At 33.6% G+C, this 26,825-nt stretch overlaps 1 protein-coding gene across 2 annotated transcripts in view; it reads left to right on the top strand.

Annotated features, from left to right (window-relative positions):
- LOC141300095 (serine/threonine-protein kinase OSR1-like) overlaps window positions 1-26,005 on the top strand; it is a 76,651-nt gene extending 50,646 nt beyond the window's left edge. The window contains exons 4-19 of one of the 2 annotated variants that reach the window (XM_073830404.1): window positions 1,019-1,160; window positions 11,677-11,732; window positions 13,590-13,699; window positions 14,024-14,125; window positions 14,258-14,391; window positions 15,055-15,103; window positions 15,809-15,874; window positions 17,344-17,466; window positions 17,635-17,703; window positions 19,478-19,513; window positions 21,784-21,906; window positions 22,023-22,081; window positions 22,175-22,227; window positions 23,061-23,129; window positions 24,637-24,701; window positions 24,787-26,005. In XM_073830404.1, the coding sequence (XP_073686505.1) occupies window positions 1,019-1,160; window positions 11,677-11,732; window positions 13,590-13,699; window positions 14,024-14,125; window positions 14,258-14,391; window positions 15,055-15,103; window positions 15,809-15,874; window positions 17,344-17,466; window positions 17,635-17,703; window positions 19,478-19,513; window positions 21,784-21,906; window positions 22,023-22,081; window positions 22,175-22,227; window positions 23,061-23,129; window positions 24,637-24,701; window positions 24,787-24,861 (1,331 nt within the window). In that variant the 3' untranslated portion in view covers window positions 24,862-26,005. The remainder of the gene's footprint in view (window positions 1-1,018; window positions 1,161-11,676; window positions 11,733-13,589; window positions 13,700-14,023; window positions 14,126-14,257; window positions 14,392-15,054; window positions 15,104-15,808; window positions 15,875-17,343; window positions 17,467-17,634; window positions 17,704-19,477; window positions 19,514-21,783; window positions 21,907-22,022; window positions 22,082-22,174; window positions 22,228-23,060; window positions 23,130-24,636; window positions 24,702-24,786) is intronic. The other variant, XM_073830405.1, reaches the window with a different exon arrangement.
- Window positions 26,006-26,825: the final 820 nt, after the last annotated feature.

Raw genomic sequence — 26,825 nt, 5'->3', positions numbered from 1 at the left:
GAAAACAGTTGTGCTGCGTAATATTTTTGTGGAAAACTTTTGAATGGTACTGTATAGACAAGTTTTTGTTGTTGTTGTTTTAATTCATTACTATTATGTTTCCATTCAAAATAAAAATATCCTGTCCACTCAACCTCCTCTCCCTCCTGAGGGTTTAAAGTTCTGTTTTTGGCGTCAGTGAAGAGAGCCCTGTGATGCCACAGCAGTTCACAATTCTGGGAACTCAGTTTCTCTGAATTTCATTTCAGAGAGTTTTGATTACTCAAGCTAAGTGGGATAAAATTTTATTTGCTGTGTTTACTCCAACTTTTCACATGGATAGGAATTACATATACGACTCTAGGGCAGTTGCATGAACAGACTGTCTTTGTCTTACCAATGTCTGAAATCAACCCATTCATAGTGTTCCCTGACACATGGAGGCCAGACCAGCAGTTTTTTGGTGTACGCCGTTCACCTCCCTGAGGATCTTTTGTCAGTGTGCACTGTTTGCGGGAGGCGTTGGCCATCCTCCAACCTAAAAAAATGGCTTAACTGGTTAATAAAGTTCTGATGGAACATTCTCCTCATGGACTCTTGAACAGGGCTTAATTAAATGTCATGGGAAAAATAAGGATTGACAGCTTGTTTTCCTACTGTAAAACAGTTGCTTTGGTGTCCAAATTTCTGTGCCTTAGAATTAAAACAATAATGGTTTGTTGGGTGTCACATAATCAAATTAACTTGTGTACATATAAACAACACAAAAAAAAAACGTGTTTTTAAAAACAACAAAGATTCTTGGGAAGCAGCCAGGGTCATTTTGTATAGATTATGAAATTTGTGTCTGACCTTCTGAAAAACTTTCAGGCATGCAAGCCAGTCGCACAAGCATGAAGCTCATTGGTCTTTGAAGTTTAAAGTCCACCACAAAACGCCCTTCGCAGATGCTCTTCTAGTGTTGGCAGTGGCACTTGTAATACTAATGACTGTATCACATTATGCCTGCTTACAGTTCTCTCTTTTGTCTTTGTTGCAGGCTCTGTGTTGGATGTAATAAAGCACATCATTTCAAAGGGGGAACACAAAAACGGTGTACTGGATGAACCCAGTATAGCTACTGTGCTGAAAGAGGTCCTTCAGGGTCTTGAGTACCTTCACAAAAATGGACAGATCCACAGGTAATGCACTTTTGAAAAAGTTTTGTTTCCTTTTTAACAGTGACCACGTCTTTGAAACTCCACCAATGACAAAAAGAAACTCATTTAGATTAATGTTATCAGTGCAGAATCATTCAGTCCAATTTGTGAACCAAATCAACTTATTCCTTGAAAAGAACTCGCTTGAAAGAACGATTCATTTACAAATCAGACCAGTCTGGCAGAGTTGTGGTGCTTGGAGTCTTACTCAGACTCGGACTGTAATTATGAATGAACTTGGACTTGGACGCACTCGTGTAAACTTGGAAAAATACATTTAAATTTAAAATACAAAGACATCTCCCATTCAAACTCAATTGGTTAAAGGGATAGTTCACCCAAAAATGAAAATTACTCTATGATTTACTCATCCTCAAACCATCCTAGGTGTATATGACTTTCTTTTTCTCGGGCGTATACATTCAGAGTTATTTAAAAAATGTCCTGGCTCTTCCAAGCTTTATAAAGGCAAGGCAGTGAATGGGTGTTGAGATTTGTCCAGTAAAGTGAATCCATACATCATAAAAGTACTCCACACTGCTCCAGGGGGTTAATAAAGGCCTTCTGAAGTCAATCACTGTGTTTGTGTAAGAAAAATATCCAAATTTAAAACTTCATAAACCGTAATCTCTACCTTTCACTAACTGTTATACTCGTGTTCATGATAACATAGGACGCAGGCTTAGCGTAAGCTCTGGTGGGAACTTACAAATGTGAAAAGAGAAAAATAAAACCCTAGTCACAAATTTAAAGTGCAAAACGAGGATTTGTAAAGATAAATGTCGGAGGATTTTGATATAAGCCAAGAGGAGATTGGTGTTCCTTGCTGTTGACAAAAATTGGTTTTATGTGAGTAGGGTATTGTTTGAATGTTATCGATTCTGAATCTGCTTATCGTTTCCGATAACATAGTCAATAAAAAATTAAGTTAAACATTTTTATTCTTTGTTTTTACAAAGCTTTCTGTTGCAGCTAAATAACATGAGCAAAAATCAGTAGCCTGCAGAACACTTTGGCCTAAAAGGAACTTAAGAGAACCTAAGAGGAGCCTGTGGTTTAAAAAAAAAAAAAACCACAGCAAAAACAACTAGACTAATAAATGTCAAACATTAAGTTGTTAAAGTCAGTCAACAGTCAGTAATAAAACAGGAACAAGCAAATAAATTAGCAATAGCAGAACAAATTGCAGAAGTTAACATCAAAAGTTTAAAAAGACTGCATAGTTTTCTTACCATAAATAAAATCTAGATGAATCCTCATTGAAGTTCTGAAAGATATTCAGTCAAGATCAGTGGATTATTTTTTTGTTCTTGGATTAACATTAAAAGGGTCCTATTATGCTTTTTCACTTTTTGAATTTTGTGGTGTACATGTTTGTGCATAAAATAGATCTACAAGACTAAAAAAGTCCACTCCAAAGGTATATATATATATATATATATATAATTATAATATAATATAATATAATATAATATAATATAATATAATATAATTTATTTTTTATTTATTTATTTTTTTTAAATCCCTTTTCAAGAACTACAACAAACGGGCTTGTTTGGAATACACAGCATTGTTTTGAATGGTTCGAATGGTTAGGGGGTGGGTAGGGACGAAGTGGGGGATTAACTTTAGCGTGCAGCACGGAGAGCCGCTTCTGGGACACTTCAACGAGCCGTTGAACACAGGCATTGAATATAGTGGCCGCGCTCTGCTCCAGTGGTCATGTCGGAGCGTATGCCGCAGACGTGTGCAGTATAGGGGGGTCGAAACACATGCGGACGCGCGGCTGGTAAAAACACAAGCGTTGATTAGAGTGGCGATCAGCTCCGATGGCCGAGTCAGAGCTGGACGCACCACAGATGTGTGCAGTGTATCGTAAGAGATTTATTCATCATACAGTGTAGATAGCTTCACTTATAACACAAGTGTTTTTTTTTGTTTGTTTTAAATTCATAAACTTGCACTAGAATAGGCTAGGCTAATCAGTGATAGGGGTGCAACGGATCGCAGATGATCCGTGATCCGTATGGACCGGACCCCACGGTTCGGTACGCATGTGGTTCGCGGATTAACTGTTAAATTGAACCTTCATAGAGTAAAAGTGTATAATTTGCATATGTTTTGTCTTGCCAATTTAACCATTCAAACTACTTAAACTGCTGCAGCAAAAGAGAACACGCGCGCTGTTTCTTTCTTCTTCTTTTTTTTTTCCCGTTGCCGCACATACCTGAAGCGAGCACGAGCACAGAGAGAGAGAGACAGAGAGAGACGCGCGATTCAAACTGCGTGATTCACAGATTGATTCCTCTTTAAAACTTCTCTTAACATACATACAAAGTTATGTTTAATACCCGTTTTGGTATTCGTATTTGAGTCAAACGTTCAAAATAAAGATATTTATCTAGATGTAACAGCTATTTATCCTTTTCAGCACTCATTTTCTATACCTTATTGCAATGCTAAACTAATTATTTTACCCGAGTCAAACGTTCAAAATACAGCTATTAATCTAGATGTTACAGCTATTTATCCTTTTCAGCACTCATTTTCTATACTTTATTGTTAAACTAACAACCTCAGTTTTGAAACAACTGACCTAAGTGCGACAGGAAGGTTAACTTGTGCTCGTGAGAGAGAGCCATTCTCCACGATGATATTGGTTGAGAAGACGTAAGATTGGATGAAAGACATGCGTTTTACGTTCACGTTCACGTCTCCTCACAATCATGAAGGTAGACGTAGGATCCACACAGCTAGATCTTTGAGAATAGAAGCTCTATAATTACAACGACCATGGTGTCACAAAATTCTGAAATTATCGTACATTGTGGTATTATTGATCGTACATCGTACAGAGGTCGAAATTATGGTACAAATACGATAATTATCGTACGTCTGGCAACACTGGTCGGTTATGTCTTTAGTAAACCGAAACAGCTGAGAAAGATGCGTGCCAGTATTAGAGACATGCATTAGGTCTTAAAGAGACAGCGTCCTATTTATACCTGCAGTGAGAAGCACTAGTTATTTTACAATTAAATATTACATTTCTGCACCTGAATACTAGTGTTATTGATTTTATTAGTACCTTTATGTTGTATTCATCTACACTTGTCATTTTTGTAATTTACTTTATTAGTTCAGCTAGTAGTTTTTGCTGTGGATTAGAAGTACTTAAAGTTAGCATTCAGTAATTATTAAAAAAAAATTGTTTTTTGCTGATCCGAAAAATGATCCGATCCGTGACTCCAAATCCGTGATATGATCCGAACCGTGAGTTTTGTGATCCGTTGCACCACTAATCAGTGATGATGTTGATGCTGATAATGTTAATGTTCATTGCTCGTTTTCTGTAGCTGCTTTCTGAATAACTAAGGAAATGTAAGCATTATAATTAGTAACTTACAATGTTTTAATTCAATTATTGTCATGTTAAATACAAATTAAAGGGATAGTTCATCCAAAAATGAAAATTTGATGAGGGCATCCAAGATGTAAATTACTTCAGTAAATGTTTCTTCAGCAGAACACAAATGAAGATTTTTAACTCAAACCGTTGCAGTCTGTCAGTGGTTTACTGGCAGTGGATGGACACCAAACCTTTGAAAGTTAAAAAAAAAAAATTACACACTGCGGCTCGTGACGATACATTGATGTCCTAAGACACGAAACGATTGAAACTGAACAGTATTTATATCTTTTACCTTTGATATACAGCCATGTCTAACTACTGTCCCGAGCGCGTGCTCCGCGTCCGGCTCGTTACATGTGTACACGCTCTGGCGTAGTATATGCAAACACCGGAAGCGATCTGTCGCGTGTATACGACACCGATTGTTTACACAGTGCACAGAGATTGTGGGTATAGCGGCTATTCAAAACGGTATTTACTTGCGCTTATCCTGATTGTTCAAACCGATTTAAAGATAAAAGATTATGTTTGCTTGCGCAAACTCATTCGGGACTGTTGACTTTTCACCGATTTCCCCTTACGGCGTTTACGTATACTACGCCAGAGCGCGTACACGTGTAACGCACTGGATGCTGAGCTGAGTTGGACATTGCTGTGTATCAAAGGAAAAAAAATGATATAAATACTGTTCAGTTTCTCGCAAAAAAACGATCGTTTCGTGTCTTAGGACATCAATGTATCGTCACGAGCCGCAGGGTGTAATTTGGATTTGTCTGTGCATGATTTTTATTTATTTTTTTACTTTCAAAGGTTTGGTGCCCATCCACTGCCATTAAATCACTAACAACGGTTGCAACGGTTTGAGTTAAAAAATCTTTGTTTGTTTTCTACTGAAGAACCTTCATCTTGGATGCCCTGGGGGTAAGCAGATAAACATCAAATTTTCATTTTTGGGTGAACTATCTCTTTAAGTCATATTATAAACATTTGGCTGCTTTTAGCCTTATGCTGGAGCTGGTTTCAGGCAATGAAACGAAGCATGTAAATAAATCAATAAATAATATCATGTATCGGCGATCTGGCAGGCTGACGATAGGACCCAACACTACTGTAGGGTCAACTATACCTTAATATATCCTTAACTATAAGGTAGCAGACGAAACTTCCTGCTTTAGACGCCGTCTTAGCTGTTCGCCAATCACAACGCACTGGGACAGCTAACCAATCACAACACATTTGGTTTTTCAGAAGGCGGGCCTTCATCAACCCCGGAACTAATCGAGCCATTTGTGGCAGGCTGGGGAGAAAGGTATTGCAATTTATGTGAAAAATAATGCGTTTTTCGAGCCACCAAGCATGAGAGCATGTTCTAGTACACCCCCAAAACAAAATAAAGACTTTGAAAAAGAGCATAATAGGACCCCTTTAATGACGGGCTGCACATGTTTATTAGACTGCTGTATTTTTAACAATAAACACACACTGATCTAAAAATACTGTTACACATGCGTTTTCTTTCTCAGCTGTTTACTTTCACTTAAGACAAAAAACGTCTGTGTTTATGATGATATACTGATGTAATATTGTGCACATTGGGCGGTAAATGTAAAAGAAAAGCCAGATCAGGGCCTGAAAACCCTTTTATGCAGTGAAAATGCACAGAAAGGTTCGAGAACGGACACAGGCTGGGAACCCGCACTAGGACCGCTGTTCACTGTGCTTGCGCTTTAGGTGTGTGCACTGCATGCAAACAGTGGGCAGGTTCTTTAACTTTTCTGCACTTAAATCATTTGATTTTAAACTTTAAAATGCAAATGCGGGAAATGTGAAATGCACGTGTCTTATTGAATGCTCAGTTCTTGAAATTTGGAACTGTTTCTCGATACCCAGGCATATTCTCAGGAAGCTAGAGATTGCAGCTTATAAGGTTTTAGAAATGGATATTTTTTACACAAATACATCGATTTGCTTCAGAAGGCCTTTATTAACCCCTGAAGCCATGTAAAGCACTTTTATGATGGATTTATGCACTTTATTGGAATTCAAAATCTCAACACCCATTCACTGCCATTATTAAGCTTGGAAGAGCCAGGACATTTTTTAAAATCATTCTGATTGTATTTGTCTGAAAGAAGAAAGTTTTATAAACCTAGGATGGCTTGAGGGTGAGTAAATCATGGGGTAATTTTCATTTTTGGGTGAACTGTCCCTTTAAGGCTTTGGACTCGAATTGATCTGAGCAGGTTCTTCTTGGTTTCGGTCACAGCTCACTGGAAGGTTATCATGGAATAATAGCTTGAATTTTGATTCAGAAGACTGAATATAATCAAAACTTAATATATGAACTGTTTTCATTATAGTTTAATGGTGCTGTGCAGACTTTTGTTGCATTTTAAAGATCTGTGTGGGAATTGGGAAAACAAACCTTTAGTGTACTGCAGTTAAACAAACAGCATGCCGGTTTGAAATGACATTAGAGTGCGTAAATAATGATGCAGTTTCATTTCTTTAGATGTTAAATGAACTATCCCTTTAGGACTGGACTGATTTCAACACAAAGGAGGTTTGTAGGATGCCTGTGGACCGAGACTCCATTTTAAATCAGCTTAATCTCAGTCGACGAATGATAGAGTTAATGAATTATGTTTTAGAATCAACATCAGCTTGAGTTTCCAATGGAAATCCATGGAAAAACTGAGTGAGCCGTCCAGTCTAATTCGTACCCTTCGGTCTTTTATCATTAAATCTTTAAATCATACAAATCTCGGTTGATGTAGGCCGAGCGTATACGAGCGATTCGTTGGCAGTCTTTTAGTAAGCTCATCAAAGATTCCTTTGCTAGTTTATCGGAGACATTCATCTTCCGACGTCAATACTGTCTTTGCGGTGATGACTCACTGATGGTTAATTTAAATCATCTGTCAGTTTCTCTCTCTCTATCTCTCCCTTTTTATATTAATTGCTTTCTTCTCATATCCCTTGTTCCCTCTACACACGCATGGGCCTGTTAAAGCAGACAGTGTAAATAATTCACAGGCTTTTAGTCTGGTTAAGTACCCATGACTTGCAAGCTTGACTCTGAATCTCAATGAAGGCGACCTTGTCTTTTTGCTCTCTGCTGCGCCGCCAGTGCGACTGGAGGTAATTCTGGAATTACTACAAGCTTTTGAGTGTTTTTTTTTTTTTTAGATGTCTCACAAAAATATACAAGCAAATTTAGTTTATTATTTTCAGACCGTTTTTGGATGAAGGACTGAGTTTTATCATGAAGCCAGATTTTTTTTGTCCCATGTTGACGTTTAGATGTTAAATTGAAGTTAGATGGGGCATAGACTTGTAGTCTATCTACAGACTATCATGAATATGTATATATACATAGGCTTAATTTACAGGTGTCCCCGCCACTTTTTGGTTAAAGTTTTTTGCTGAATGTTCGCTGGGATATTATTAGTGACAGACATAATTTTTTTCCTATATATTGTTACAATAAAATATTAAATATTTATTCAACATTTTATGTTATAGCAATTTCACACACTGTATAATATAAATTTTTTTATATGTTGTAATACAATATTACATATTTATTCAACATTGTTTTCTTCACATTCTATATAATATTTTAATATTTTTTATATATAATTTGTTAAAATAGATCATTTTCATCTCTGTGTGTGTGTGTGTGTGTGTGTGTATTTTTTTATATATATATATATATATATATATATATATATATATATATATATATATATATATATATATATATATATGTATATGTGTGTGTGTGTGTGTGTGTGTGTGTGTGTGTGTGTGTGTGTGTGTGTGTGTGTGTATATATATATATATATATCATGCGAAAATCGACCGATTCCGATCACTAGCCGATCAATCGGTGCATCTCTAATTTTTATACATATTATGTTGTTATAATACAATATTAAATATTTTTTATATGTAGCTAGATAGATAATTCAAGTTAAAAACTTGCTGTACATTATCATATAACTAATAAACATGAACTAAAAGTCTCAAGAGTCCTCATGTGTGAGGCCTGTAATCTGAATCAGGGAGTCATTTGTTACTCTCCACATCGCTCCAGGATGCAATTAGACCCTGTGCCTAAAGACTGGCATGAGGTCAGTTGTCGAAAGGGAGCGAAGCAGCAAAATTCTTCATCATCCTCACTGTCCCGTGAAGTCCAGCAGATGGGCGTAAAAATCATCGCCCATCTACTTTCTTCTCATTGAGTCTTGTAAAGCTCTGAGCTTGTTTCTGCACTGGTGTGATTGGACTCCAATAGACTCTTTGGGTCTGTCCTCACACTGAGACTCTCTTTGTTATGAGTGTCAGCTGGGGAAACCAGAACACGTTGTCATGGCTCCCACAGAGGGTGACATCATTGCTCGGGCTGTAAGTGATCTGTATTGCTCAGATCTCAGGAAACCGTTCCGCTTTTGTTCTGACATTCTCCGGATTGCCTAGTACCAGTTTTATATGGTGGTGATGCGGTTGCATTCTGGAAAGTTTTTGAATACCTGATCCCTGGAGTATAATTATCAATGTCTAGTTAGTCTAACTTGGAGACTTGTCTGTTTTGTGGGTGTTTCTTCAACTATGGGCACTTTTAACTGTTGATTTGAAACTTTTTTTTTTTAAATAAATAAATAGAAAAAAAAAATATATATATATTTTATATTTACATTTATATTTATTTATTTATAAAAAATAATAGGTAGATCAACTCGCATGAAGTTGTTTTTTGAACTAGTATGTACACTTTTGACTTGACTTGAAGAAAAAAAAAATGTATACATGTACATGTGCGTGTGTGTGTTTTTTTTTTTTTTTTTTTTTTCTATTTTAATATTCATTAAAATCTATTTCATTTCTGTAATCAAAGCCAAGTTTTCAGCATCATTACTCCGGTCTTTAGTGTCACATGATCCTTCAGAAATCATTCTAATATGCTGATTTATTATCAGTTCTGGAAACTGTTGAAACAGTTGTGCTGCTTAATTTTTTTTTAACCTGTGATACTTTTTTCAGGATTCTTTGATAAATAAAAAGTTAAAAAAGGACAACATTTATTTAAAATAGATTTTTTTCTAACAATATACACTACCGCTCAAAAGTTTTGGGTCGATAATTTTTAATTCTTCTTTCTTTTTTTGAAATAAATAAATACTTTTATTCAACTCACATGATTTTTTTAAACTATACTTTTGGCAGTCTGTAAGAAAATCATTTTAATATATTTTTTTAAATATTTAAGTATTATTAAGTATTAAGTATTATTCTTTTTATTATTATTATAAGTATAAAATAAATATATAATTTTAAGTATTATTTTTTAACAATTTATTTGTTGTTGTTATTGTTGTTGTTATTATTATTATTATTATTATTATTATTGTGTAATATTTTTCATTCTTTAAATAATTTCACAATTGTTAAGTGTGATGGAAGAAGTGTCATTAATATAAAATATTTTCCACACAATAAATATTTAAATGGTATATTTTATCCTAGTTTCCTAGAAACATTTCTTAAATTATTTTTATTATCAATATTTAAAGCAGTAGAGTACAATTTTATCCAAAGATCAGCATTTATCTAAAATAAAAAGCTTTTCTTACATTATATACTATACTATTGAAAAGCTTTTTTTTATATTTTGGGAAATAAATTATAGAAATAATACTTTTATTTAGCAAGGATGCTTTTTTAAATTTCTTCTCAACGTTCTATTCATCAAAGAAACCTAAAAAAATTTTACTCAACTCTTTTCAACAACAACAATAATAATAATAATAATAATAATAATAATAATAATAATAATAATAATAAATGTTTTTTTTTTTTTTACAGGACATCAGAATATTAGAATGATTTCTGAAGGATCATGTGACTGGAGTAATGTTGCTAAAAATTCAGCTTTGAAAACAAATAAATTACATTTTAAAATATATTCAAATTGAAAACAGTTATTTCAAATAGTAAAAATATGTCATAATTTGGCTGTTTTTGCTTTACTTTCGATCAAATAAATGCAGGCTTTGTGAGCAGAAGAGACGTGTGTGTGTATAAAGTATTGTGTCATTCACACACAGATCGATCCCATGTGCAACCCTCTGCATCTTGTTCTTGAATATTTATATCTCGTTTTCCAAATCTGACGTGTTCTCTCCTCTCATTGCCCTGTCTAAGAAATATGCAAGCGATTATTAGTCATGTTCACGGACAGCAGGAGTGTTACCAACCACTCTGATCGTCTCCAAACATCTGTTACACTTCAGGAACACCTCCAAATGCGCTTGAGTTTGGAGTGGACATGTGTTAGTGTGTTTTGATTTGCCCAGCAGGAGTGAACAACTGGGGCCTCTGTGTGTGTGTGTGTGTGTGTGTGTGTGTGTGTGTGTGTGTGTGTGTGTGTGTGTGTGTGTGTGTGTGTGTGTGTGTGTGTGTGTGTGTGTGTGTGTGTGTGTGTGTGTGTGTGTGTGTGTGTGTGTGTGTGTGTGTGTGTGTGTGTGTGTGTGTGTGTGTGTGTGTGTGTGTGTGTGTGTGTTTGCACTGCAGAAAATTATGTTCAAAAGTTAATTTACTTTACTGTCTCTCAGCGGCTTTAGTTTCATTCATATCTCTGCTGCCCCCAGCTGGACTGTAAAATATAATGCAAGAAATAGGAATTACACTTACAATAATAAAGGCTCTTGATGCAGGATTTGTCTTGTAATTAGTAATTAATAATGCAAATAATACATTAATGTGAGCTAACTTTAATCATGTTATTATATTCTTATAGGTTCTTATAGGTTCCAGTGGCATCTTTAGTCTTTAAAATAATTTCACACAACGGTTCTGAAAATTCAGTGTTTAATACAGAACAACATTCAACGTTTCTGGTTAATTTTTAATATTCTTTTATTACAATTGAAAATGATTAAATTTTAGTGCACTGTAAAGACTCTGTTCTTTTGGTCATTTGGGTTACATTGTTAGTAGAGACGGCAATCTGTGTGATCCACATCTGTATTCCTGCACAGCTGTTCGTGTGTCTAAAGACAGACTCCCTGTGTTTGTCCGCAGGGATCTCAAAGCTGGAAACATCCTGCTGGGAGAGGATGGATCAGTGCAAATCGCAGGTACCAACTTTCTATTTAACTGCACTTACTTTCTTTTTAACAGTAAAATATGCTCATTATAGTTCACATTATGCAAAAAGCACAACCATACAGCTTTTTTCTTTTGCATTCCGTTCTTTAATTAATGTTTTTGAAAGAAATATCTTATGTTCACCAAGACTACATTTATTGGGTTAAAAATACAGTTCAGACTGTAAATAATATTGCAATTTAAAATAACTGTTTTCTGTTTTAATATATTTTAAAATGTAATTTATTCCTGTGATGACAAAGCTGAGGTTTCAGCATCTTTAGTGTCACATGATCCTTCATAAATCATTCTACACTGCAAAAAAAAAAAAAAAAGAAAGGAAAGAAAGTTCGTGTTGCTGCTGCCTTAAAATGTTAAGTTTACTCAGCTCAAATATCCACGTTTTCATGTAGTACAACTTAACATTTCATGTTGACTAAACTTAAAATTTTAACATGGCACTTACTTTAAGTAAAAAAATTTTTTTTTTATTATTTTTTTTTTTTTTACAGTGTAATATGCCAATTTGGTTCTCAAGAAACATTTTTTATTATCATTGTTTAAAAACAGCTTAATTGCAAAATATTTTTGTGGAAAGCATGATGTTTTCATGTTTCCTTTATGAATAGGAAGCTCAAAAGAACAGCATTTATTTAAAATAAAAAAACTTTTTGTAACATTATAAATGTCTTTGCTGTCACTTTAAATCAATTGAATGCATCCTTACTAAATAAAAAGTATTAATTTCCTTATATATGTAATAAAAACATACTGACATCAGACTTTTGAACGGTGGCTTATACAACTAAATACTTAAATGTAAAATTTTCATGTAAAATTTTTCTTTCTTTCTTTCTTTTATTTATTTATTGTTTACAGATTACAGTTGTTATTATAACATACTTTTCTCTTCTAAGTCTATTATGCTCACCAAGACTGCATTTATTTGATTAAAAATACAGTACAAACTGTGAATAATATTACAATGTAAAATAACTGTTTTCTGTTTTAATATATTTTAAAATGCCATTTATTCCTGTGATGGCAAAGCTGAGGTTTCAGCATCAATACTTCTGTTTTTACTGTCACATGATCCTTCATAAATCTTTCTGCACTGTAAAAAAAATGAAAAAGGAAGTTGTTCCTTAAAAGTAAGCTGCTGCTTTAAAATTTTAAGTTTACTCAACTCAAATATCCACGTTTTCACAGTACAACTTAACATTTCATGTTGACTAAACTTAAATTTTTTGTCACATTATAAATGTCTCTGCTGTCAGTTTGAATCAATTGAATGCCTCCTTACTAAATAAAGTATACCTTTCTTTATATATGTAATATAAACATACTGACCTCAGACTTTTGAACGGTGGCTTATACAACTAAATACTTTAATGATACATTTTTATGTTTATATTTAAATTTGTTTCTTTTATTTATTTATTTATTGTTTACAGATTACAGTTTCCTTATTGTTATTATAACATACTTTTCTCTTCTAAGTCTCTTCTGCTCAGCAAGCCTCTATTTGTTTGATCCAAAGTACAGCAAAAACAGTACAATTTTGAAATATTTTTACTATTCAAAATAACTGTTTTCTATTTAAATATATTTAAAAATGTAATTTATTCCTATGATTTCAAAACTCATTTTTTTAGCATTATTACTCCAGTCACATGATCCTTCAGAAATCATTCTAATATTCTGATTTGTTGCTCAAAAAAACATTATCATTATATAAATTATTATATATGTTAAAAACAGCAGTAGAATTTGTTTCAGGTTTCTTTGATGACCAGAAAGTATTTATTTAACATTTTGATGAGTGTTTTTTTTTTTTTAATCTTTAGATTTCGGCGTAAGTGCCTTCTTAGCCACCGGTGGTGACATGACGCGAAATAAAGTGCGAAAGACGTTTGTGGGAACGCCATGTTGGATGGCTCCAGAAGTCATGGAGCAGGTATGAATTTCCTCCCAACAACCACTTCTCATTTAAAGCCATGCAAGCCAATGAACAACATGCACAAAAGTCCAGTGAAGATGATGGAGTAGGGTCCAAAGGTCCTGAGATCACATGATATTAAATTGGAAAAATGCTAAATAGAAGCATTTTCTCTAATAGCCTCAAACCTCACTGTATATGGACTGAATTACATGGACAATTAAAGCTCTTATTTTGTCCTTTTAAAGTCTAAAGATTTCAGTGTGGTGTAAAATTACCGGTAACTGCTGGCATATGGATGGATCTCTCGTGTTAAACAAATCTGTGACTGTTTGTGTGCAGGTGAAAGGTTACGACTTCAAAGCAGACATCTGGAGTTTTGGGATCACAGCCATCGAGCTGGCCACAGGCGCCGCTCCTTACCACAAATACCCTCCTATGAAGGTGAGGAAAGAGCAGGAGATACAGTCCCATACGAGCTCTAATGAAGCTCACAGCTGTTTTAAGACAGTCATGCATCACTCTAATGAGAAACATGCTGTTTTTATTGCATGTGGGCTGTGTTTGTGTTTGCAGGTGTTGATGTTGACCCTGCAAAATGATCCGCCTTGCCTTGAGACTGGAATCACAGATAAGGAGGTAGTAAAGAAATATGGGAAATCCTTGAGGAAGATGATCTCGTTGTGTTTGCAGAAGGACCCAGAGAAAAGGTGCTGAGCAGAGCCAGTATAATTTTATTAAGTCGTGTGAGATTATATGTTTATGTTCAAAAGTTTGGGGTTGGTAAGATTTAAAAAACAAAGTTGTCTATTATGTTCATCGAGATGGCATTTGTTTGATCAAAAATACAGTAAAACTGTTTTGAAATATTATTACAATTTTAAATAAATATATTATTTCTGTGATTTTTCACCATAATTTCTAGTTTCAGGGTCACATTATCCTTTAGAAATCATTCTCATATGCTGATTTGTTGCTCAAGAAACATTTCTTATTATTACCAATATTGAAAACTTTTTTGTTCTGGATTCTTTGATAAAGAGGATTTTCAAAAGAATGGTTTTTATTTGTAAAAGAAAGATTTTGTAACATTATAAATGTCTTTACTGTCACTTTTGATCAATTCAAAGATTCCTTGTAAAAAAGTATATTGTTTTAGGGGGGGAAAAAAACTGACCCCAAACTTTTGAACAGTAGTGTATGTTTTATATGTTGAGTATTATTTAGCTGGTCATGTGATCTAAAACAGACCTGCTCAATATTAAGTATGTTGAGTTTGAATGAGATTTTGTTTTCAATGACTGTGAATGCTGATATCGCCTGATAAGACTGTAAGTTACAACAAATGTATTTCAATAGTGTTTGCTTTTTAGGCCAACATCATCAGAACTCTTAAAACATAAATTCTTCCAGAAAGCCAAGGTAAGAATCTTACTTCCAGAATTAATTTTATTGTTCCATGTAATTGTCATCATTTATTCGCCCTCATGTTTTCGCAAATTTGTATGACTGCATTTATTCTGTGTAACATATACGTTTTTTATATATTCAACAATTCATACTCCAAACAGGACACAAATACATTTTAAATTATACTTTTTATGGTTCCTATTATCTTATTCTTGACATTGTTAGAGTTGTGTAATGATTCTTCAAAGTCTCTATTTTTGTACACTGCCAGTCAAAAGTTTTTGAACAGTAAGATTTTTAATGTTTTTTAAAGTATTCTCTTTTGCTCACAAAGCTTAGTTATATTCTTAGTTATTTATTACCTGAAATAAAAAGCTTTTGTAACATTATAGACTATATCATTCAAAAGCTTCAGTATGATTTATAATTTTATAGCATATTTTTTTTAAATAATTTTGTATAATTTTTTTAGTATAGATATTCTAGAAATGAATACTCTTATTTAGCAAGATGCTTTAAATTGATCAAAAGCATCCCTCTTCAACTGGCTGATAAACTCTTTGCCAAATGGAGTTCCCTGTCTGCAGTTTGAATCAGTGCCCAGTAGGGGGCTGGAGTTGAATCTGAGTGTCAGCTCATGTTGTGATTCCACCATAATTGTGGTTATTACTATAATTTAGTAAAATATTAATCTTTCTGTTCCATTTTGTTTGGCAGAATAATGAATTTCTGCAGGAGAAATTATTACATAGAGCGCCTACAATTACAGAGAGAGCGAGAAAGGTGAGGAACATGTTGCATAATGTTTTATTAGGTATTATTTCTGCTGTTTTACGATGTGGTAATTTTTATTGTATGAGATGTTTATATAATATTATTGGTAATACTTTACAATAAGGTTCATTAGTTAACAACTAAGAATGAACAATACTTCTACAGCACTTTTTTTCAATTTTAGCTAATGTTAATTTCAGCATTTACTAATGCATTATTAAAATCACAAGTTGTGTTTATTAACATTAGTTAATGTACTGTGAACTTACATGAACAAACAATGAACAACTGTATTTATTAACTTTATTAACAAAGATTAATAAATAGTGTAACAAATGTGTTCATTGTTCTTTCCTGTTAGTTAATGCATTAACTATTGTTAGCTAATTTATTATATTATTATATGATTCTCATATTTATATGCTTTATTTATATTTAGCCGTTTTTTATGTATATGCAAAGCACTACAAATTAAAATACTTTCTCAGGTATGCTGTGTTAAAAAAAAAATCTTAATATCTTACTAGATAAATAAATACAGTTTTGCAGAATCTGCAAAAGGTCAATTATTTTATCAAAATAAGAGGGATCATACAAAAGGCATATCATTTTTTTTTTATTTAGTACTGATCTGAATAAGATATTTCACATAAAATATGTTTACATATAGTCCACAAGACAAAATAATAGCTGAATTTATATAAAAAAAACATTCAAAAACAAAATGCATTAAGAGCCGTGGGGTGAAAACTTTTTGAATTTAAAGATCAGGGTAAATTTGACTTATTTTGTCTTCTGGAAAGGGCAGTACTAAATGAAAAAAAAAAAAAAATTATATTTAGGCAAAATAAGAAAAATTTACAAATTTTCATTCTGTTCAAAAGTTTTCACCCCCGGCTCTTAATGCATCATTTTCCTTCTGAAGCCTAAGTGAGTGTTTGAACCTTCTGTAATAGTTGCATGTGAGTCCCTCAGTTGTCCTCAGTGTGAAAAGATGGATCTCAAAATCATACAGTCATTGCTGGAAAGTGTTCAAATACACAAAAATGCTGAAAAAACAGAATTTGTGGGACCTGAAGAATTTTTCTGAAAAACAGCAGACAGTTTAACTGTACAGGACAACAAGGGACTCATGATCAACTATCACTAAATAAATGTAAAACTGTATTCAAAATCAGGTGTATGTAAACTTTTGAACAGGGTCATTTTAATAAGTTCAACGATTATTTTCTCTTGTGGACTATATGTAAACGTCTTTTATGTGAAATATCTTATTCAGGTCAGTGCTAAATAAAGAAAATCACATGCATTCTGTACGGTCCCTCTTATTTTGGTAAAATAATTAACATGTAGGAGATTCTGCAAGATGAATGTAAACTTTTGACCTCAACTTTAGATGAAAAATGTAATAATGGCAATAATAAAAATAATAATAATCAGAATTAGTTAAAAATTGTAACTTTTGTGTTTGTGTGTAGGTTCGGCGAGTTCCTGGCTCCAGTGGGAGACTCCATAAAACAGAAGATGGAGAATGGGAATGGAGCGATGATGAACTGGATGAGGAGAGCGAAGAGGGCAAAGCTGCTGTTGCTGCCTTACGGGTAACACACACTTAACACACACAAGCAGAATTTCAGATCCTACTGAACACGTCATTTTGAGAGTTCGAGCACTGGTTGTTTGCACTTTTTGTTTGTGTGTGGTGTTTGTAATGCTGTTGGCTGTTGCACCTCTCATCCTTGGGCTCTGTTTTGTGTTTGCCGCTAAAGGAGCAGCAGTCCAAGTCGACAAGGCGACAAGTCCGTTTCTCTCATCCTCTTGAGCTGCCCCCACCCAGGGTTGTTCAGTTTTCCCACTGATACAGATGGCTCACCTTAACAAGGAAGCACACTCAGTCAGACACAACATTAGGACATGCAGAAACTGGAAGTGCTAGATAATGAGGAGAGAAAATTTGTTTAGCGAGTCTAATATATCTGCTAATATGAGTTATCTAGCTTTAAAGACCTAAAACAGTAAAGTTACTAGAGTTCAGGTTGGATTAAGGATAAACATTGAACCTTCACCCGTCCGTGATAATCTGTTTCTCTGCATGTCTATGCAAGAAATAATCATGTACAGTATAAAATCATTTAGATTGCTTATTGCGATAACTTCTGCACAATATCTCTGCTTATTATGAACCTATAGCTCACATGTGCTACAAAATTACCTACTTACCTGGCTCTTTAAGCTTGACCACATATTCTAATCTCAATGACTAAACCGTGGTAAAGCAAAAATAGTGTCACCAAACTATTCTTGCTGGAAAAAAAACAGAGACCGACTTAATACTAGTGATGACATGTGCTTCCTGGATGCCATCTGTATTGTGTTTTATTTGTAACTTTGACATACTGTACTGACCAAATCAATGATATCTAATAACCACCCAGATTTTTTTAACAGCCTCGTAATGAGATTTCTGTTGGTTTAGGCACTAACATGTAATGTGGTCACTTCTGGTTACTACATGATCTTTGTGTTTTGGTATAAAAATCACTTTTGTCTCTTCTGTCCTTGCTGATTAAATAAATCTTACTGGTCTTAAACATTTTAAATGGTAGTATATGTGTTAACACACTTTAGGTTAGGTGGTATGGTGTAATTCTTTCTGTTTGGTTAGGGGTTTGGGAATACATTGGATGTATGTAGTTCATACTATTGAATAGAATATGTTCTAGGCAGATATTGTGTAATTTGTTTGCATATCTTAAAGGAACAGTTCACCCAAAAATGAAAATTACCCCATGATTTACTCACTCTCAAGCCATCTTAGGTGTATATGACTTTCTTCTTTCAGTTGAATACAATCGGAGTTATATTAAAAAAAATGTTCTGGCTCTTCCAAGCTTTATAATGGCAGTGAATGGGTGTTGAGATTTTGAAGTCCAACAAAGTGCATCCATCCATCATAAAAAGTACTCCTCACGGTTCCAGGTGGTTAATAAAGGCCTTCTGAAGTGAATCGTTGTGTTTGTGTAAGAAAAACATCCATATTTAAACTTGATAAACCATAAAGTCTAGTGAACAGTTAGCGGAAGTTAGAGATTATGGTTTATAAAGTTTTAAATATGGATATTTTTCTTACACAACTGCACTGATTTGTGTTAGAAGGCCTTTGTTAACCCTTTGAAGCTGTGTAGAGCACTTTTTATGATGGATGGATGCACTTTATTTGGACTGTAAAAACTTAACACCCATTCACTGCCATTATAAAGCTTGAAAAAGCTACGACATTTTTTATTAAAAAATCTGATTGTTTTCGTCTGAATGAAGAGTCATGTACACCTAGGATGTATTGAGGGTGAGTAAATCATGGGGTAATTTTCATTTTTTGTGAACTATCCGTTTAAAACATCCTTCAATTCTTGAATAATACTGTATTTTACTAAAACTTTAAATCATAGCATAAGTGTAAAATAAAAAAAAACTGATGAAGGACCTTAACTCCCTGCTTCATTCCTTACTACAGTGCGTTCAAATCCAAAGCTGAATTACAGTAACCCAAACCATTATATATTATTATAAAAGACTTGAGCTTGACCTTTGACCCTTTTATCTTTCTCACAGTCACCAAGAGTAAAAGAAGGACTCCAGAATGCAGAGGTATGTAGACCATGAGGAACCTTTCCAGTAGCCATATTAATGAACTATTGTATTTGCAGTATGCACTGTGTATCATATAATGCATTTTTATATGCATCAAATACTACTGACTTACTGTATTTGGTAAAAATGAAACATTTTATGTGGAAATTTTTTTATTTTTTATTTATATTGCACTGTTAAGTCCCAAAATTAGTTATTTTTTAATTAAGTGGAATTAAAATGCACAACATTTTATTTCTAAACAATAACTAGATCCCACTCAAATGCACGTATACTTTGTATACAATATTCTTCAAACATTTACTGTGTAATAATGCGTCTAATAATGTATTTTTTTGTTATTATGACCAGAGATTATATTTCTATGGAAGCCTGTTTCCACCACTGAATAAACCACTACTGTTTTTGCTACTTTTTAGATCATAATTCTCACTTTTTTCCCCAAGAATTGCATGATACAAACTCAACTTTTTTTCACACGCAATTGTGAGTTATAAAGTCAGAATTGCTTGATATAACCTCACAATTGTGAGAAAAAATGCAGAGTTGTGAGATAAAAACGTGCCATTGTGAGAAATAAAGTCAAAATTGCAAGATAAAAATGTGCAATTTTTACTTTTTTTCTCCGAATTGGTTGATGTAAACTCTTAATTGCAAGAAATAAAGTCAGAATTGATGATTTGAATTTTGAATTTTGATTTTTATTTTTTTTTTCAGAATTGCGTGATATAAACTTTCAATTCTCCCTTTTTTTCCTCACAATTGCAAGTTTTTATTTCGCAATTCAGAAGTTTGCTCATAATTGTGAGATATAAACTTGCAATTGCAAATTATAAAGTTGTGAGAAATAAGGTCAGAATTCTGATAAAAATTAGCAATTTAACTTTTTTTTCAAATTGCTATATAAACTTACACTTAGAGGAAAAAAAACCTCACAATTCTTACTTTTTTCTACGAACTGTGATATAAACTCAAATGGCAAGAAATAGTCAAAATTGCGATATAAAAATGTGCAATTTTGTCTTTTTTTTCCTCAAAATTACTGGATATAAACTCAGAAAAAAGTCAGAATTGCGTGATATAAACTCACAAGTGTGAAAAATAAAGTCAGAATTGTGAGATAAAAATGTCCAAATCTGTCTTTTTTCTGAGAATTGTGTGGAACTCCCAATTGTAATTAAGTCAGAATTGCGAAATTAAAAACTTGCAGTTGTGAGAAAAGTCAGAATTGCAAGATAAAAACTCACAATTAAAAGAAAGAAAATAAATCACAATTCTAACTTTTTTCTCAGAACTGCGTGATATAAACTCAAATTGCAAGAAATAAAGACAGAAATGCAAGATAAAAACTCACAATTCTAACTTTACTCCCCAAACTGCATGATATAAACTCAAATTGCAAGAAATAAACTCAGAAATTCAAGAAAAAAAAAATCACAATTAGAAGAAAAAACCTCAGTTCTGTTATCAATTGGTTGATATAAATTCATAATTGTGAGAAATAAATCAGAATTGCGAGATAAAAACTCAAAATTGTGAAAAAAAAAAGTGAGAATTGAGAGATAAAAACTCACAATTAGAAGAAAAATACTCACAATTCTAACTTTTTTCTCAGAACTGCGTGATATAAACTCAAACTGCAAGAAATAGAGTCAGAATTGCAAGATAAAAATGTGAAATTTTTACGTTTTTTTTCTCAGAATCGCATGAAACTGTTAAACCGTAAGAAATAAAGTCAGAATTCTGATAAAAACTTGCAATTGTGAGGTGAAAAGTCAGAATTGCAAGATAAAGACTTTTTATCATAATTGAGATATAAACTTGCAATTGCGAATTAAGTCCAATTCTGAGGGGAAAAAAAGACTGGTATGTTCTCAGAATTGCGAGTTTACATCTCACAATTCTGACTTAATTGTGTGTTTTAAAGTCTGAACTGCGATATAAACTCACAAATTCTGAGAAAAAAGTTACACTTGTGAGATAAAACCTCACAATTGTGTTTATATAACGCAATTCAGACTTAATTTCCCAGAATCGCAAGTTTCTTATTTTTTTTTGTTTAGTTTAGTTTTAGTTTAGCAAGTTTTTTATATTTCGCAGTTCTGAGAAAAGAAGTCCGAATTGCAAGTTTGTATCGCAATTCTGAGAAAAAAGTTAAATCTTAATTTTTAATTTAGTGGAGAAAACAGGCTTTCATATATTTCACTTTTTATATATTTATAATGTGATTTTTAAAAGTTTACGTGGGTCTTCACATGTATTTGTAGCTATTCCAGCCTTACGGCAGTCACCTCCAGCCTGAACTACCTCAAGCTGCTGGCCAGGGTCCGGCCAGCACTCAAAACACTGCCCCAACCACAACACCAACCCCAGCTGCGACCCCTGCGCAGGTAGAACACCAACAACAAATCGGACTTTAGACACCTCTATTCCAATCAAAGCTGTTGTATCAAGCATGAAGTTAATAGGCCAATGAGAAACGCTGATCATCTGCTTCCATCTGTAGGCCCCAGTTCCTGGAGGCGATGCCTCACCGTCCCCCATCAGTTTAGTATTAAGGCTAAGGTAAGATTCATTTGGTTTTTTATTCATTTATTAACATTGATCCAGTGTTGACAGGAGCAGTAGATGACTTATATTTGTCCTTCTGTCCTATAGAAACTTGAAAAAGGAACTGAACGACATACGATTTGAGTTCATGCCTGGCAGAGGTAAGAGTGTAAAGATGTGGCTAATAGTCAATAATAAATCAAGCAATAATTACTCTTAATAGGACACTACAAAGACTCCTAAAGTGTTTTTTTTAAGTGTTTTTTCACAACTTTGCGATGTATACCATCTTGTAGTCTTCTGAACCATCTTTATTGTTTGGTTTCTGCGTAGACCTGCGTTTGCCTCTCATTATTTACACTACATGCTCGAATCGGTGAAGTGATGTAGAAGCAGGTGTTGATTATCTTCTGTGAAGGCTGTGTTTTGAGAGAAAGTTAGCCTATGTCTTTATAGTACAATGGTCTTTTATATTTCAGAAGATCAAAGGATTTTTGAATTCTCAGTTCGTGACCTCTTTAACAAATCAATTTAACATCCTTTTAAAATCAGTTCCTGTTTATCTCAGCTTTCTGCCCTCCAGCAGAGGCCAAAGCAAGAGTAAATTATTTTTTCTACCCCATCAGATGTCAAAGAGCCCTAACTCTCTGCATCTGCGTTTTGTCAGTGTCTTATCTTATCTTTAAGAATCCCAAAATAAAACTTTTAGTGTCATGGCTCCAGGGGGCATGTCCATTTCTGATGGCCTGATGTAATGTGGGAGAATGCTCTTCTGCACGAACACGTCTTCATTTTGCTCTCTGCTTGACTATAGTATGTTAGCATGATGTGTAGAGCTGAGCAGTCATTAAGTTGTCAGCCTCATTCTGGAAGATCTACAAGCTTGTCAGTTCAAATATGGAGGAGGTTGTAATTTGCCAGACTCAGTTTGTTGGTCTGAGCAAGCCATTTTAAAGCAGAGTTAATGCATTACATGCATTTTTCTTTTCTGTAGACACAGCAGATGGGGTTTCTCAGGAGCTGGTATCGGCCGGCTTGGTAGATGGGAGAGATTTAGTTATTGGTAAGGATTTTTTTCTTCTGATTATTTTTTGTTTTCTTTAAAGAAATAAATACTTTTATTGAGTTTGAATGCATCAAATTAATCAAAAGTGACAGTAATGCCATTTCTAATGTTACAAACAATTTTTTTACATTTCTGTTCTTTAAAGAATACAGATCCTAAAACAAATGTATCACAGTTTCCACCAAACTATTAAGCAGCACAACCATTTTCAACATAGATGATGTTTTTTAACACCAAATCAGCATATTAGAACGATTTCTGAAGGAACATGTGACACTGAAGACTGGAGTAATGATGCTGAAAATTCAGCTTTGCATCACAGATATAAATTACATTTTAAGATGGATTCAAATAGAAAGAAGTTATTTAAAATTGTAATAATATTTATTGGTTTTACTGCATATACAGTATATAGATAGATAGATAGATAGATAGATAGATAGATAGATAGATAGATAGATAGATAAAATAATGCTTAATTATAATACAGTTTAAGTCAAAAGTTTATATACTCCTTGCAGAATCTGCAAAATGTTAATAAATAAGAGGGATCATACAAAATGCATGTTATTTAGTACTGACCTGAGTAAGATATATTTCACATAAAATATACATATAGTCCACAAGAGAAAATAGTAGTTGAATTTAAAAAAATGACCCCGTTCAAAAGTTTACACACCCTTGATTCTTAATACTGTGTTGTTACCTGAATGATCCACAGCTGTGTTTTTTTTTTTTTTTTTTAGAGATTTGGAGTTGTTTATGAGTCCCTTGTTTGTCCTGAACAGTTAAACTGCCGGCTGTTCTTCAGAAGGTCCCAAAAATTCTTTGGTTTTTCAGCATTTTTGTGTATTTGAACCCTTTCCAACAATGACTGTATGATTTTAAGATCCATCTTTTCACACTGAGGACAACTGAGGGACTCATATACAACTATTATAGAAGGTTCAAATGCTCACTGATACGCCAGAAGGGAAAACAATGCATTAAGAGCCGGGGGTGAAAACTTTTGAACAGAATGGAGATTGAGACAGAATTTAAAGATCAGGGTAAATTTAATTTACTAAATTTAATTTTACTTATATTTCACTTATTTTGTCTTCTGGGAGTAGCTTCTGAAGGGCAGTACAAAATGAAAAAAATATGATATTTAGGCAGAATAAGACAAATGTACACATCTTCATTCTGTTCAAAAGTTTTCACCCCCTGCCTCTTAATGCATCGTGTTTCTATTTAAAGCATCAGTGAGTGTTTGAACCTTCTGTAATAGTTGCAGTCCCTCAGTTGTCCTCAGTGTGAAAAGATGGATCTCAAAGCATACAGTCATTGTTGGAAAGGGTTCAAATACACAAAAATGCTGAAATAAAACCTGAATTTGTGGAACCTGAAGGATTTTGTGTAATTGTGTTATTTTTATAAAATAATTAACATTTTGCAGATTCTGCAAGGTATGTAACTTTTGACTTAAATCATGTTCCTAAACCTGTGTTTTATGTCATTTCAGTGGCTGCTAATTTGCAGAAGATAGTCGAAGAGCCTCATTCCAATAAAAATGTCACATTTAAACTGGTGAGTGACTTCTGGTTTGGTTAAAGCCACTGTGTCAGTCTTCATTGGTGTTTTGCAGTAACACGTCATGCTTGGTGTTTTTCAGGCTTCTGGCGTCGAGGGCTCTGAGATTCCTGATGATGTCAAACTCTTGGGATTTGCTCAGCTGAGCATTAGCTAAACTCCGGCTCTGTGCGGGACCATGACTTGCCTACAAATGTGAAAACAAACCAACACTACCAACAGAATGACACATTGATGTATTTTTTCCCCTCTTTCAAATGCCCTAAAGAAACCACTGTTGCCAAAGAGAAAAGTACCATAGCGCCAGCCCATAGGATTTCAAACGGCCCGACGGAAGAGTTGCACAAACGTGAAAATGATCAGAATTTGTAGGAACCGATTAAAATAAAGTTTACGATTTATTTGTATAAGGATGCAATTATCATAACCTTATATATATATAACCTTAATAATTCTCTTTCTTTTCTATGTTTGTCCTAGTTTTGCACAATCTGAACGGACACCCTTAAAATGAACAATGCAAAAATGCCTCAAATGTAACTACTGAGCGCAAAGGAGTAAAACATGGGGTTTATAGAGGATATGAGTAAATGGGTTTAGCTATAGTTATAGCTTTTTTTTTAACCTATGGTTTTTCTATGCTTTTGAAGAGAAGCAGCTAAGCATGTTTTATCACACCGCTTGCATTATTTACTTGCGTTCAAATCTTGTTTCGAAAACAGCTTTTACTTTCTCTGCTGTTATACACAGAGCTTGATTTCTTCAAGCACTTAAATTCAAACACTTCAATATTTCAGAATTAGCCATTAGTCATTGAGCCCTAATGAACACTCCTGAAGGCTGGATTTACTGCTTTATCCATATTCTTTTGCTTTTACTTGGCATATTTGCATAAGTCACTATCCCATGCTGCTCAAAGATATTGCCTTAAAATTTCTACACAGTTTTGCATCAAACATATCTCTCCTTTTTTTTAGATTTCGCATTAATTTGTGAACTTTGGTTTTAATTTTTTGACATTATCTGTGACTTCTCATTTTTATAAGTATCTCTGTAAGTGATTTAGATTTTTGGAAAAGGTAGAAGTACCTAAGGTACCTGATGAAACTTTGGTGTTTGGCTTTTTCCTGCTCTGGAATTGAACTCTTAAGTATTCATGTGTATTTCTGATGTGAGTGAACTCGATTGAGCATGTAAATAATGTAATTTGCCATTGGTTTGATTTTATATGGGATGTTTCACTCATGGCCTTTGTGTTCTTCATAAATAAGGTGATGGGAGGTGGTGTCAGCTAAAAAAGACACTTTGTGAGTTCTGTTGGTTTGTCTTTTCGCCTATAATCACAGCGGGAACTTAGGTAGCATAAATCTGCTTGGAGTTTTTTTAGCAGTGAGAGGTTTACTTCACCCAAGAAATCTCATTTAAACATATCGCTACCTGTGTGCAACAACAGCCTGGAATATTTTTAAGCAATTTAAAGCAGTGTTTCAGCTTATTTTTATTATTATTATTCCCCTTTGCCCTTTTTGACAGTTTAATATTTTATAGATATATATTCAACTAATTATTAAATAATTAAAAAAAATGTTCCGAATTTATTTTCCAGTTTTATTGGGAGGATTCAAAACATAGGAGGGAAGTAAAAGAAAGATTTGATGCACAAGTATTTTCTTTTCACCTCTTTGCAATCACAACAAAGCTGTCCACTAAAATATTAATTAATAAAATCGCTTGCGTTGAAAAGGCAAGTTTATACGTTAAAGACAAGTTTATTTGTATTAAGTTAATTTCCAGTCTTAATAATAATGCATTTCATAAGGTTGCACAAGTGTCCTGACTTTTTGCCAAAGTGTTGTACAGGGACAGACGCCTTCACAGTCAGTTTACTGTAAGCAATATACAAAATTAAAAGGTAAATATCAATTTATTTTTCTTTATATTTTCGCTTAATTTTCTTTAGCTTGTGTTGAATTTTAAGGCATGTTTTTAAATGCTTTAAAATCAATAAAGAACGACCTTAAAGGTGCCTAAAATGCCTCCTTGTTGGTTACAGTATATATTACTGTATTTGAATATTATGCTTCTGCAGAGCTGTATTATATAAAAATTGTTTATTTTGAT

The sequence above is a fragment of the Garra rufa genome, chromosome 24, assembly GCF_049309525.1.
Source record: "Garra rufa chromosome 24, GarRuf1.0, whole genome shotgun sequence".
Classification (NCBI taxonomy): domain Eukaryota; kingdom Metazoa; phylum Chordata; class Actinopteri; order Cypriniformes; family Cyprinidae; genus Garra; species Garra rufa.
The sequence above is the reverse complement of the archived record's forward strand: the minus strand, read 5'-3'. Positions and strand labels throughout refer to the sequence as shown.